The sequence below is a fragment of the Rhipicephalus microplus genome, chromosome 2 (genome assembly GCF_043290135.1).
Source record: "Rhipicephalus microplus isolate Deutch F79 chromosome 2, USDA_Rmic, whole genome shotgun sequence".
NCBI lineage: Eukaryota > Metazoa > Arthropoda > Arachnida > Ixodida > Ixodidae > Rhipicephalus > Rhipicephalus microplus.
In genome coordinates, this window is record NC_134701.1 from 211,456,238 (window position 1) to 211,471,762 (window position 15,525).

The 15,525-nt window shown below is 45.9% G+C and overlaps 1 protein-coding gene across 1 annotated transcript in view; it reads left to right on the plus strand.

Annotated features, from left to right (window-relative positions):
• LOC119170433 (nocturnin) overlaps window positions 1–15,525 on the plus strand; it is a 96,037-nt gene that overhangs the window by 6,735 nt on the left and 73,777 nt on the right. Inside the window, exon 2 of the mRNA XM_037421594.2 lies at window positions 1,770–2,161. Within this exon, the coding sequence (XP_037277491.2) occupies window positions 1,770–2,161 (392 nt within the window). The remainder of the gene's footprint in view (window positions 1–1,769; window positions 2,162–15,525) is intronic.

Here is a 15,525-nt window from a genome sequence, read left to right on the forward strand (position 1 = left end):
TCCATACTTCACTCTGTGCGTCCTATTGCACACACTTCTATTGGACCAACGCCATCTAGTAAATAAGATGAGCAGTGGTGATGAGAAAGCACCATTTATTATACTGTTCGGGAGATACTGCCGGTTATACGCCTGACGCAGGACATGGTTAAACCAAAAGGAGCTTCGCTACTAAAGAATGCGATGAACCAACTCGCCCAAGTCAAGCTCTCCAGCATGTGAGTGCATCGATCCCCGTCTTCGTTCCACGCGCCTTGAGTGAGGTCGCAACGTTATAACCTCAGCGAAACTCCATTCGCGCTGAAGAGAAAGCGTGCGCACGCGTGTGCGAGCAAGTAGAAGCAAGGTGCAGCGGCGCGTGAGACATTGCACGGAGCAGCACAACGCCAGTGACGTATGGACAGGATCCCGCGGTTGAGGGCGCACAAAGCGGAATCCCATCGTGCAAGTCTTACTTCGTATGTTATTTCGACGTGTTGCGGTCACGTTAGTTTACTTCGAAATTTCGGCGAATCTGCAGATTTTTTTTTTTTTATTGACAGCCTTTGGGAAACTCTGGAGGCAGGGACATGCCATCCCGTTCCTATAGGTTTATGGCCTCAGTGACAACGCTACTGCGTTGTAGTTTTAGATGTGGTGGTAAGGTCTTATAAACTGAGCAAAGGGGTGACCGCAATACGACTGTTTATATTGCTCTTTCCCATGGCCTCAATCATTCGAGAGAGACATGCTACGTCGCTCTAAAAACTTATGTATGTCTTGGGGCCACACTCCTATGGTAACAGTTGCGAAAACAGACACCGCTTACAGACAGTCCGGCGAGTAGCTTATCACGACGTCAAACACTGCCTGAACGTGGGCATTGCAGACACGAATGTCGCTATTCATTGGTAGCCCCTTATCAAAGCTGTGAACTATTTCCTAGTTGATTTGAGGCCGTGACCAAAGCTAACGGTGCATTCGTTGAATGAAAATCAGTGGATGGGTGTTGGCGACCTATGTATCGAATTCGGCTTGAGGAATGCTGAAGTCCTTCCATGCATATGTACATACGTTGTCGAGATGTTTTTCAGAATGACTACTAGGTCAGGAAGTGCAGCTGTTCCGCTATTCTAGCAAAATATGCAGCATTTATGTAGCACTAAGTCATACTTCTTGCCGGTTTACAGCTCTTGACGACCGATTCTGGAAAGTTGAATCTGGGTTGAGCAGGGCGGCCTCCCATGGTGCCGAGGATCTATTGTCTGATATGGTACTTTTGATTCTGGGATAGCGTGTGAGGGGCTTTGGGTAGCGAATCTCCCGCGCGATCGAGGTGGTGCCACTGCTTGCGACGTTGGGAAATGTTTGCATAACACTTGTGACACGACGTTGGGAAGTGTTTGCATAACACTTGTGAACTACTTAAGTAACACCTTATAAGGAGCAACAAACCTCAAACTTCTGTGGCGAGGAATAGGCTCAGCCAACCAATTCCCGCACGCTAACGCCACCTAATTGATCCCGAGTCACTTTATCCGTCGGCGGGTGCATGGAGGCGGCCGAAACCGGGTTTTTACCCCCTCAGGGGCGCGGTCGTCATTTTTTTTCTTCCCTCGGTGGAAATAAGAAGTCTACTCACGCCCTGTCCTCTCAGCGGCGCGCGTGCTCTGCCGCGCTACACGAGTCTGCTACAACCGAGGTTGGCCAACGGCTTTAGCGTGCCGAGCAGACTTGCTGAATGAGCGCGGTCGCCTCCTCTCGACTGAGCCCCTTCCTTCCACGCGCAGTGTCAGTGCTGCGAGAGGATGCTCGGCGGCCGCACCAGCCTGGACGGCGTAGGCACAGCCGGTGGCGAGGCTGGCTGGCGTCTACTGCTTCGGGGCTTGGCCGAGAAAGGAGGAAGGATAGCAGCTGGAGGAGGAGAAGGCTGTTCTGCGGGTGGAACCACCGCACCGCTGCTGCTGCCCTGCTGCCGTCGCGACGCCTCAGGCCCCGGCGCCGCGGAAGAAGCAGTTCCGGCCCGCTTCTCGGAGAGCAGCGTCGTCACTGAAGCCGTCGATCCCGTCAGCGTCGGCCGCAGTGACCGCGAGATGCATCGATACGAGAGCGTCGGACGACTGGACTTGGGCGCAGCGGGCAGCCTGCCGCCGTCCAAGTCCCTGCTTCTATACCTCGTCAGGTAAGGCTGGAACACGGGATCAGCACGTAGTCGATCTCCGGTGTTCCCTGCTTGTCGATAGCTTTTTGCTGCTAGTGCCGTTGCGGGGGAGATACTGCTGTAGCCCTTATGCGAGGCGGCACTTCCGCGATTCGAGGATTGGAGCTGCGCGGTCGCTTGACTTAATTCGCGGGTTCGCGCAGCGCGATTGTTGCTTCTGTTGATTGTGCGCACGTCTTCAACACAAGTTGTAACGTTATGTTAGCCGGAGAAGATGTATTTTTAAAAGTGAAGAGCAATCAGATAAACTTGCGAAGTATAGCGGAAGTGTTTGAGGGGACGTCTTCTTTTCCTGCTTCGCTTGCATTCGGGCCAAATCAGTCCTGGAACTCGACGTTAACCTGCAGCTCATATTTTTTTTATTTTTTTGGCATGAATCACGTCCGTTTTCATGTTTCTTCGCTGAAGACGATGCACGCATGTTCACCGTCAGGCGGGAGTGAAAGAACCTAAGACATGGAGGTTAGCCAGAAGGCTTTCTGGAAGATCATGCAACTTTCGGAGGATGACTTGGACCACCCACATTGAGCCGCAGATAAGATTGTCCGGTGCTCTGAAATGTCGTCGCATTGTTTGATGTGGTACTACAGATAATATTTACAGAAAAAGAAAAGAGCTAAGATGAGAACGTGCTGTAAACACACGTCCTCCTGTTTACAATGTAATCATCCTTCGACACGGGAGGCCGTGTCGTCGGCGCTTTCTTCCAGGTTAACGTCGGAATATGATGAGAAGACCATAGCCTTGACCATGGTGCTCGTAAGCATCTATTCAGTCACGTTCTGGTATTTATGTTCGTGAAGGCACGTCATTATCTGCCACGCGATAATCCGCGTAAAATGAAATGTGCAGATTGCGGGAATATGTTGACAAACAGCGCCAGACAAGTGCGCCTGATCCATGAGTCACCCGTCGCAAGGACAAGCTGTGTCCTTGCCCGACGTCCTTGCCCATTATCAGCTGTGCTTCTCTGGACGCCGCTTGTGAGCTTCTTGTCTTTGTCCTAAAGATATAGCTTCAAAGAGTTGCACACAGACACAAAGGGATGCAACTGACAACCACCATCTACACAGCAAACCAAAGAAAAGTCTGCTCGTGTATTCACTGTATCTATAGTCTAGAAACCGTCTACTATTCCGTTGGTAGAAGTAAAAAAAAAATTGGTTCTAAACTTGTGCAGGTCCAGCTTCGGTTAAACCACCGTAAGGGTGTAGCTGCTACGGCACTCGTTTCTTGGTCCGAAGGTGGTGGAATCATATTCTGGCCACGGCGGCTGAGTTTCACTGGAGGCGAAATGGTATACAGGCATGTGTGCTTACGTGTAGTTGCACGTTAAAGGACACTAAATGGTCGAAATTTCCGGAACGCTCCACGAAGGCGTCTCTCGTAACCGTATAGCACGACCTTGCGACGTGAAACGCCAACCGTTCTTGTTCGTCTTCTACTGTGGCTCACAACCATGGTGGGGGATTAACCAAGATTGATTCTTTGTCCTATAACACTTGTGTGACCCACGATGGGGGATCGGCCATGAAACGAGCGGTGTGTTGCTATGTAAAGTAATTTGTTCATAATTTCGAATTGGTAAGAATAGAGTGGTTCTTCTTTTTCCTCTTAATATTATTACTATTATTATTAGAAGTTCGGTTGTCTTCAGTAGATTCCAATATCGCGCTATTGTTTCCCGCAGTAACATGGGAAATATCGCGTTTCTTGTACAGACTTGTAGTTTTTCAAAACATCCACCAGCTACCGTTGTAAGCAGACACTTGCGTTTTTGCCTCCGTGCAAGGCTGAACCGCCGTACCTGACATACGTGACGAGTTCTGTTTTTGACTGATGATTAACGTGGGTAAAAAATATTCGTCCACGCACTGCGTATAAATTACGCTAACTCATGTCTCGCGTGCGATTCCAGATTTAGGCACGGTACGCGGTGTCGACGTGTATTTAATCGGTAGCTAATCGAGTGACGCTCTCCGGTTAATTGCTGCAGCCTTATCTACATCTCGCATCGACATGGCAGATGGCATACAGATGCTGTGAACGGCGCTAATACTGCGTGAAAATGAATGAACCGTACATTCGCAGTTTTCTTTCATGCTGCTTCGTAACATGAAAGAAAAACAGAACGAGACATTGCACTGAAGAAAACAAAGCTAAAGCACAAGAGAATATACGTTTAGAACGATAGAAAGTTGAGCTTACTGTCGGGAATCCCTCATGAAATACGGTAACGTTTTAAAACGCAGACCCAAGGCCAGAATATCAGACAACAGGAACAGCCTCATCTGTATTGTTCGTTTCTGTTTTCTGTTGCTTGCGCCTGCGCCCATTTGCCTTTCTTTATAGCGACACAAAACTCTTAGCCTATCATGTATACGACGGAAACACGGGAACAATGCATAACATATATATTTATATATATATATTTTAACATATAACATATAATTTATAACATATAACATATAATATAACATAACATATATATTTATATATATATATACATATATATTTTAGCACCATTTGCCGCAGACTTTTCAAATGAATTCCAAAATAGATCTGCAAATGACAATTGGTGTTTGTTTCGAGACAGACTGAAGGAAGTTGAAGCTAACTGTATACCTAAGATAACCATCACCTCAAGGCCGAACGACCCCTGGTTTAACCACGATGTAAAAAAATGCATAAACAAGAAAAAAAGAGCTTTCAGAAAGTTTTCTCGGACAAAGACTCAAGCAGACTGGGAAAACTACAAGAACATATCACGTCTTACAGAAACAGCTATTGCTAACGCCAAAAACGAATTCTTCAACTCTATCCTTCCAAATATGCTGAAAACTGACCCAAAAAAGTTTTGGCAAGTTGTAAACCCCAAACATAATCATGCAGCTCCCTTACTTACTGAAAATGGCGTGACTTTGAGCATTATAGATAGCGCAAACAAGTTTCGTAAATGTTTTTCCGACGTTTTTACTAGGGAACACGCACTTCATGATGCTCATATATCTCATCAACCGCTCATCCAGTACCCTTTCTTGCCCATCGTAATATCACAAAATGGCATATCTCGTGCCATTGACAGGCTCCCTAATAAAACCAGCCCCGGTCCGGATGGTATAAGCGCCAAACTTCTAAAATTTACGTCCCAATACTCGTCTTTATTGCTATCTTTAATATTTCAACAATCGCTGGATACAGGATGCGTACCAGAAGATTGGAAATCTGCCTTAGTGATTCCAGTTTTTAAATCAGGTGACTCCACAGATCCCACCAACTACAGACCAATTTCTCTAACATGCATCTCCTGCAAACTGCTTGAGCATGTTTTGTATACCCACATTATAACTTACCTCAACCAAAACAACTTGCTTCTTGATAACCAACATGGATTCCGTCAACATCGCTCATGTCAAACTCAACTGTTCGAACTCGTCACAGATATTCACACTTCAATACACAATCAACTTTACATAGACGCCATCTTCATTGACTTTTCTAAAGCATTTGATCGCGTGCCTCACAATCGCCTCAAACTTAAAATCAGAAATTTACAACTTGATTACAACTGTACGCGATGGATTGAAGAATTCCTTAGTAATAGATTTCAGGTAATCAGTTTGCAAGATTGCTTTTCTACCCGTGCTGACGTCATCTCGGGAGTTCCCCAAGGCTCCGTCCTTGGCCCATTATTATTTTTGATATACATAAATGACATAGCCGTTAATCTCGCATCTCAAATACGCCTTTTCGCAGACGATTGCGTCATTTACAAACCCATAACCAGCAACAGTGACGTCATTTCTCTACAATTAGACCTAAATAGGCTAACAGAATGGTGCAACATATGGCAAATGGAAATCAATATTTCAAAGACTAAACACGTGCAATTCGCTTCAACTATTCGCCAGAACGCTAATCAATATAAAATACGTGGTGCTAACATTGGCTCAGTATCCTCGATTAAATACCTTGGTGTACTTTTTACGTCAAACTTAAACTGGAATGCGCACATTGAACACGTCACCTCCAAAGCATGCAAAAAACTAGGATACCTTAAACGACGCCTACATGTCGCAAACACTGATACGAGGCTTCGTGCGTATATCTCACTCATAAGGCCTTCTTTGGAATATGCCTCTATAATTTGGCACCCTCATCACGCTTACTTGTCCAATCTACTCGAATCAGTTCAAAATAAAGCAGCCCGATTTATCATGTCTTCATATTCTCACTACGTAAGTGTATCTGCCTTGAAGAAAAGGCTAAATCTTGTCAGTCTTGGCTCAAGCAGAAAATTTGCACGTCTGGTGTTTCTTCATAATCTTCATCATGGAAACTCCACATTTGCTCGAGCTAACCTTCTGCCTGCTCCCAATGTATCTACTCGGCGAGACCATGTTCATAAAATAAAACCAATATTTGCACGAACGAACTTGTATCAAAATTCGCCGCTAGTGTTATCAATTACAGAATGGAATTCCTTGCCCTCATCTCTAGTGTCGCTTACAGAATCAACTCTATTTCAAGCTGCTCTAACAGTGTTTTTCGATGGAAACCCTCCTTAGCCCAATATATTCGCATATCTTGTGAACTTGTCACTACTGTTGTATTTGCCTTGTGTATTTTTGTCCCAAACTTTCTCGTTACCACTTCGCATTGTGCTCTATTTTTATAATGTCACCTAAAGTATTTCATGGTTTTTGTGTGCATTTTTTACCATTATATGTACACACCTCGTTTTTGTAAACTCACTTGCATCCCCCCCTATGTAATGCCCTCTTTGGGCCCTTAGGGTATTTGTATAAATAAATAAATAAATAAATAAAATATATTAACTTCCCAGTCGCCTGCGAAACTTGTTCATTTAATCTTGCTCTTTGATTTACCGAGAGCTTTGCCTAAATATCATCGCTCTGTTGGTTGCTTGTTTGTTTGTTTGTACCTGTAGAACGTAAGCGCGATTTTGGGCAGTACGAGCTCAAGTGTGTAAACATCAATTTGCAGCCAATAATCAAAGCGTACGAAATTGACAGAAACAGATATATAGAAACCACTCAATAAACAGATCAGTCATGATGTAACGTCACACGGTGTCTTGAGAGCAAGCTATAATTGCTACAAATATTCTTATACGTTCGTTCTCACCGTACCATCTAACTTGTTTATTAAGTGCTGACGAAAACCACGCTGCATACCTTATATGAAACTTCAGCTCAGGCACGAGCACGGTGGAAGAATAGGGCATGAGTTATCAGTGAAAGCGAACTGTTATACTTGAAGGACTGTTTATTTTGTAATTTTCACAAATTATGATGCAAAGCTTGCGCGCTCACTACACAGAGTATACCAAACCATGCCACTTCAGTTGCGGCATGTATATAATGACAGGCGAGGCATCTCTTCGTGGAAAAGATAAAAAGTCACGACAAGGAGTCTCCTAACTATAATGGCGTCCTGTCGGGACATTTTGTATCCTAAACGTAGAATTATGTTATTTTTTGTTTTTCTCTTTCGTTTGCGCTAACGACCACATGGGCGTTGTCGCGCGCAAAAGAGCCAGCTGTGCTCACGCCTTCATTACGGACATTCACACCAACTTCTTCGAACTTGCCGAAAGAGTAATTTGTGACAGTCACCCCTTGTAATTTTTGCATACTTGTAGAACATGGAATCGCCTGGTCTACTTATTTTTTTTTCACCTTGACATGAGTATTGCAATCTGCATCACACGTACGGCAGCCCGGAGTGGTTAAAAGTGGGGTGTATACACATGTATGTGGTATACTAAAAGTGTTGCTATCAATTTTTTTACGAAATACGAGCAGTCGCTCACGACTATTGATCAAGCTATTTCATCGTTAACGACAGTTTCTCGTATTATCGACTCAGCCCTGTATGAAAAAAAAAATGACGCGGTCTTCCCGCGCTCAATTATGTTGGCTAACTCTGATTTTAACAACTGGACCATCTGCTTTTTTTTTTTTGTAAGACCTTTTCAGCGAGCTCTCATCTCTCTGTCTTTCCATCTTTCAGACTCCCTCATCCCTTTTTCCTTCTGTTCCTTCTCTCCTTCTCGTCTTCCTCCCTTCGTGTCACGAACTAATATGCCTCTTTGAACTTGTAAATCTCCCCTCCCCCGTATTTTATTGTCATATTTTAATGGGATGGTGCCGAATTATAGGGCGCTGCATACTCATTAGGTCTTATAGAGGGGCCGAACATATATAATATACAGGTTTAGAAGTTACATATAAAAAGTGCTCTTGCCTAACACCATAATATGACCAGTCCGCAACACATGTAATAAACAATTTCAATAACACCATGACACTCCAATACGATGTCTCAAAATTACAAAGAAAAGGTCTTAGCTTTGCCGCAAACGCGAAGCAACGAATCGGATAGCAACAAATCGGAATGCCAAGCGAAAAATGGCAAGCAGGTCGAAACGTGCCCCGCGTTGCTCGCGCACAAGTGACGCACGAAACTTACTCACAGGTGCGGGTGAACGCGAAGTGTCTCATTTGTTACTTCGCTTTGTCTGAAAAGCACACCCTTTTCGCAAACAGAGACTGTGCAGCGAGTACAGTGGCCTTTGTACGTCCGGCAACTACAACAAAACCGTTCCGGTGGAAGCCCACGTCGTACGATTCTTCCCACCGCTACATAAGCGCGCGCACGTATGAGTGTCTAAGCCCCCCCCCCCCCCCTCCTCTGTGGGGCAAAGTACGCAGCATAGATGAGCGAATGAGCGCGCGTCGCGGCGTCGTGAGGATCTGGCTACGCGTGTTCATTGCGCCATCTCGCCGGTAATGTTGAAAGCACGATAGTTCCCCGAGATTGGTATCGCCAGCGGTAAGTGGTAGAGTGAAATATCTTGCCGTTTCACTGTTGAAGGAGATGCTTTTTCGTAAAGAAAAGGAGGTACAGTTAAGGGAGGTTTTTTGTTGGTGAAAGAACCACCCTTAACTGTACAGAAAAAAAAAAGATAGCCATTTTTTTTTTTGCTTTCTCCAGCCCACACGCAGCTTCATGTATATGCTTTAACGTGCTCACCGTGCAGTAGCTTAGGGGCTAGGCGTAGCACTGTCTTGCTCAAGGTATTGAGTTCGATCCCCGCTTCGACGGACGAAGCATTCCTATCCAGGGATGCTTCTGTACCGAGACAGCGGTGCACGTTTTAGAATCACACGCCATATTCCCATTAATACGGTCACTAATGCGGTTTGCCTGGTATTTATATGGTGGTTTTGGCGCGCAACAGCCGATACTATTATTGCGAAGACAATGACGCTAGTCCAGTCTCCCTAAATTGCGATGTTACCTCGTATCTGTATTTTTATGTATCCGCACGTGGGGCGCTTTCTGGTGTGAAAAGTTGCGGGCGGAAATTCAATGAAATTGAGTGCACGTGGTTACACCGCGGTAAATTTTTGCGTCTCTCTTTGAGCGTTATATATTTTATGGATAAATTTTGCAACCAGATAACAGTGAGTAGACATAAAAAACACATCATCATAACTACGCCCACTGCAGGGCAAACGCCTCTCCCTTGTTCCGTCAATCAACTCGGTCCTGTGCCTTTGGCTGCCACGTTATACCCTCAAACTTCTTAATCTCATCTGGACGCCTAATTTTCTGTCTCCCTCTGAAGCGTTTGCCATCCCTTTGAATCTATTTATTTACCCTTAGCGACCAGCGGTTATCCCGCCTACGACATGAACACCAATTAAAACACATGACATCAAAGTAAATGACAGCTCCAGAAAACATTGAATACTTTGCTATTTGAATACTGCTCTTCCGGATTATACAAGGCTTTAGCTTTGATGGTACGCCATTCTGCACTCTGGGTGTCGTGCTCATCACCGGTGATGCGAGCGATCGACGGTCGACCGACTATTGCAGGTCGACTGTCGAATTTCGAGTGCGGCGTCACTGTGATATACCAGCTCGCCCACCCCCTCCTACAATTAATTAATTAATTAATTAATAATTATTAATTAACTAGACGCGGGAATACCCTCTAGTGACCTCTGCGGGATTAGGTCGCTTTTTCCGACTGGGCCATTTCGCGGTACCTATCTCTGCGGAATCGGCCCACTTTGTAGCCCGAGACGACCGATGGTATACGTTCCAAAACACGAGAAAGAATTAACAAGCTTCGCTTTCACAATTTAATCAACAAAGTATCGATTCGAAGGCGAATAATTCTTGCGCTGAAGATCATTGGCGAATCGCTCGCCTGAACGCTTACAACTTCGCTGAACAACAGCAGCAACAACAGCAACAATAACAACAAAGTCGACTCCGGACTGATGGCAAAGTTGGGGTGAGAGAGCTGCGCAAGCAGTTGAAAGCGTGCAACAAATAACTAACTTGTGTTACGGAATTCGATGAGCTTGTCAGTTGTGGCGACCCCGCAGTCAGCAGGTTTGTCCCGTACGGAAACTTTCGTTTCATTGTAGTACACGCACGTCTCTTGGACGACAAACTGTGTTAAGTGGGTCGCCAGTGCGTGTTCTGTTTACCTACATCGAGAGAGCGACGACATTTTGCGAAAGCGATATGCTGCTGATCTATAGGATACGCTGCGAAAGGGGTGGCAGGGCAGTTCCCAAGTATTCTTGCACTGGACGTCGTAACCTCGAAAAAAAAGGGTCGGGAGAATCACCTTGCAGATGCACGCTTTGTACTCTCACTCGTGGTACGGTACACGGTGCATGTCTTTTCAGCAGCCATATCCTCGCGTCTCGCACAAAGTCGAGTCACATAAATGTCCTGGTACGGTACATGGAGCATGTCTTTTCAGCAGCCATATTCTCGCGTCTCGCATAAAGTCGAGTCACATGAACGCGTCCTACCTTTTTGTTTCATTTTTTAAACCTCAAATGGTCCGATATCGTTTGCCTCGCCCCTCGCTGTTGTATCGCTTACGCGTTTTTTTTTTTTTGCTACACCGTCTACAGTCTGACTTGTGTGAGCTCAATACATGCCGTGAGTTACACTCTCTAATACATCAATGAATAAAAGAAAACGCAGTCAAACACAGGCAACAAGAACGTGCTGCATGGCCACTCCTGCGCAACTTCGGTGTACTACATTCGCAGTGATGACGACAGCCTCACTGGCCAGTACCTTCTCATGGAGCTCGTGTAGATGTTGTCGGTGCTGGAGAAATCATGCCGATGTCGACATATCTTAACGCTCACTTCATGCGTTTCGCATTGAACGTTCGCTATCACGACTTTGACGTCAACCCAATAAGAGCGACAACAAACTCGATAGCTCCGCACAGCACTTCTTCCGTGGTCGGCTATCGGCAAGTTCGGGGCACAGAGGAGTGAAGCGCATATCCAGAGTCTAATAATAATTAGCAGACGCTACGCCAAACGTGGGAACGAAGCTACGTTAAGCAATTTTAAACGTCGATTGCGTTTGGAGCAGATTACTGTGTCTCGTGTATCAATAAATAATCGCTGTAAGGCGCGAAGAAAACTTTTATGCGTATGACTGCGCGTTCTACCAGGACAGGCTTTCGAAATTATCAATGAAAGATTGGGGCATAGTTTTCAGGCTACAATATATTTGCGGCTCATTTTCACCGTTGCCACTTTTTAGCCCCGTGATTCTTGACTCCGTCTTGAGCAACGCTTGCTTTTATGTCCGCAATAGCTGATTATAACTCACTCCAGTTTATACAGCGTGTGAAAACTAGGTCGTCACTATGTACGTGCACCTTTCAAAAGACCGCGTGCTATTATAGGCTTGCATATGTTATATTACACTTCCTGAAGCGATCAGCATCTCTTCCTTTTTCGATCGTGTTGTGTTATGCGTTGGCATGGGACCGGTTGTCAATACTCTTGACTAAAGCAGACTCAAAGGCAAGAGAAAAGCAAACGAGCAAGCATGGGCTATTTGCTGCGATGTCCGGATGGCATCATCGGTGCCGAAAACTTTAACAGCTACCGAATTCGCAATGGACGCTCGCATAAGCTCGTGCATAAGGTGCGTTTTAAGCGCTATATAAAAACAAACAAAACACAGGAAACTAAAAGCGGGTCACGGCGCACTCAGAAACGCTTACCGGAAGGAGGCAAACGTTAGTGTCTGTCCCGGGGTAAAAGGGAACAGAAAGGGTGTTGTGAAGAGAGAGAGAGAGAGAAATAAAGACAGTGTGCGTACAATGTTTGTAAACACAGGCTGCGGGAGGAGGTTACGAGGATCGTCTTCCCGATAATTGCCAGTTCCGGTTAAGTGCTCATCAAGAACACGAGGGTCAGAGACGACGCGCATTTAAGCACTAAAGTATACCTTCTCATCAGCTGCCCATTCAGAGCAGGTAGCAGCGCTAAAGCAGTTCGCACTACGTTCGCATGAGCCACCGGGCCGTTTCTAGTTCAGTAGGTGCGCCGACAGTGAAGAGAGAAAAAAAACACACACAAATGAGAGGCAGTTACGAGGAAATCATTTCCGGCCTATCTTGCCCGGTGGATTTTGTTCTTGGCCCAGATTACGTAATTTATCCGGACCGACGCACGACGCGATCTTCCACGCGAAACAAGGCCCGCGAGCGCAGTGGCGCCGCGACTGTAACGACGAGGCGTGCCCAGCCGTGCGGCCCATTGAGGAGTCGATGAGACGCTTATAAGTGGTACACGATATCCTCCACCCACCCGACCCGCTCCGACTGTGTTGCAACATTATGCACGCACATTAATGCGCGGACAAGCACGCCTTTGGCCGGACAGCTCCAGCTCGTTAGGAAGTTGGTTAATCGGCGCAGAGAGACGGCCCTTCAGTGGATGCTGAAGAGACGCTTCCTGGATTACTTGACGAGACGCTAGTGTATAGCTTTTCCGGTGCTCCACTGGGCGTGCGACCGGCTTGCACGTGTCGGAAGAATTTATGGTAAAAGCAGAGCACGAAAATGACAACATGATACGATGAGTGGTACAGGACATGCATGTACTCAGCTGTCGAATTTATTACACGGAAAGAAATAAACACAAGTGTGCCGACTGCACACGTAATCATACTTGCCATATAGTTTGAGGAGGCTAATTTTACAGTCGTGCAGATAGATAGATGGAGCGGTGCCAAGATCGTAGCTCTCACTGTGGACTGCTACAAAGGTTCCATAGCACTGTCGTGTATTAGGCTCTTAAGGTCAAGTGTACTATACCACTGAGAAATAGTTGCTCTGGCATAATAAATGAAACCATCCGGTACAAAAACAAAACAAAAACAATCTTTTTATTACGAAAAGTAAATCAAAGAAAGAAGTAGGTGAAAAGAAGGGAAATAAAAACGGTGACTGCACATATTGTCCAAGAGTCCAGATTAGGCTACACTAAGAAAGTTAGTGTCCGAAGAACTACAACGTTCCTCTCACAGTTAATTTGGTCGATGTTGGAATGTCGTTCTGATGCTGCGATTAGGCGTGGGTGATGTTGGGGGCGGTAGAGCGGCAAAGATGAGAGCGGGCGCTTCTAGAAGACGCCAAGCGCACAACGTTGGGTGGCCCTGTCAAAAGTCGGCGCGTGAGTCGGATAAAAACTGCTGATGACTCGTTCGTGGCACATCTCTGTATGCAGTGAGCAGAGGAGCTATGTACCGATTCCATGACTTCAGTTGTTCGTGGCAAAGTTTACGGAACATCTCCTCGATAGCTCCCTTAAACCGTTTAACTGTTGCACACGGGATGGTAAGGAGTGGAACTCAGGTGTTTGATATGAAGTAGAGTGTTCACATCTTTCATTTACTCCGAGGTAAAACATGCCGCCTGATCACACAAAATTTCTTTCCGAAATCCTAGACATTAAAACATTTCGACAAGCCCTTCAGCAACAGTTACTGAATCAATAGCCGGCAATGGTGTTGCCTCAGGATATAGTGGCGAAATCTACCTGTGTTAAGATATACTTGCGACCTTTTTGAGAGGTTGGAGAAAGTGGTACAATTATATCAATAGCCACTCGCTCAAAAGACGTATCTATGAGCGGCATACGGCCAAGTGGCACTCTGCTCAACCTTCCTTCTGGGGACGTCCGTTGGCGCGCATCGCATGGCTTCTCGTACCTCTTGATGTCCTCCTGAACATAGGCGAATAGAACGCGCTCAGTACCCTTTCCGTCTTTTCGGTATAGTTTTCTTGATGCCGGGGTGTCCGGAAAGGGGGTTTTCGTGCGCTAGAACTTGCGCATGTAACGGTTTCGGTAGGCTATACCGCTTCTTCGATCGTTTTGCCAGGACAGAACTGATAAGAGTGGTGCAGTAGATCACGGCGTATGTAAAACGAGCGAGACGTTGATCTCATGCATTAAAAAGTTTTGCCCACCCAAGCTCTGCAAACCTCCAAGCTCTTGTCACTTTTCTGCTCCTGTTGCAATTTTTCTTGTGAGATGTGAATGAGGTCCATACCTCCTCCTCTCTCTTGCTCACGGCCTTTGTCAGAACAGCAGAGGACATCGAGTGAAGCTCTTCTTCCAGTTTTTATATGGGTTTGTGTGGTCCCGGGATCCTGGAACATTTCCGATGATAATGACATCGTAGAGTGGGTTGTCCAGACATTGTGCAACAACGGCCCCTGAAAAGTATGGCGATGAGATGAGTACGTCAGCCTACAGTGTAGGATTGCCAATGTACCCGTCAATGCCGTATCCGGGACTAGCGATCGTCGTACGACTACGCTATTGCTGCCTGTATCACGTAGAACAGGTATACAGCCTTCTCAAACATAGTCACGCAAGGACATTCCAGCCCTTGCGTGACTGTAATGTCGTGGTTGATAAAATTTTTGTTTCGAGGAGCGCTTTCGCTTTTCATCTCGTAGACTGGAGTCTTAACTTCTGTTGAAGGCGCGTCTTCTCAGGACGACACAACCGGCGACTTCTGTGCCTGAGCTCTTGCGTCTGCAGTCTTGCACATCATGCCCGGTCTTTCTACAAAACGTACAGTATTGTTGCTTAGGTCGCGTGCGACAGTCGGATGTTTGCTTGCTTGCTTGCTTCCTTAGAGCGTGTACATACATTTCCATGAAGACTTTGGCCGGCTTGTCGCGTGGTTGAGGTTGTTTCTCAGTTTAGCTCTTTTTTTATTTTCCTCCGTTGAATATTCGGGTCTTTATTTTGTTTCCATTCAAGCTGTATAACCGCGCATTCTCATGGTCGGTGCATCGAACTTGCATCAAAAAATGACTGCTATCAGACTATAATGCGACCTGAAGTCTACAACAAGAGCTTAACGTCTCACGGCTATGTTGCCACACGCACTTTTTTTTATTTCCATGCTATACCAGCATTCACGCAAGCCAAAAC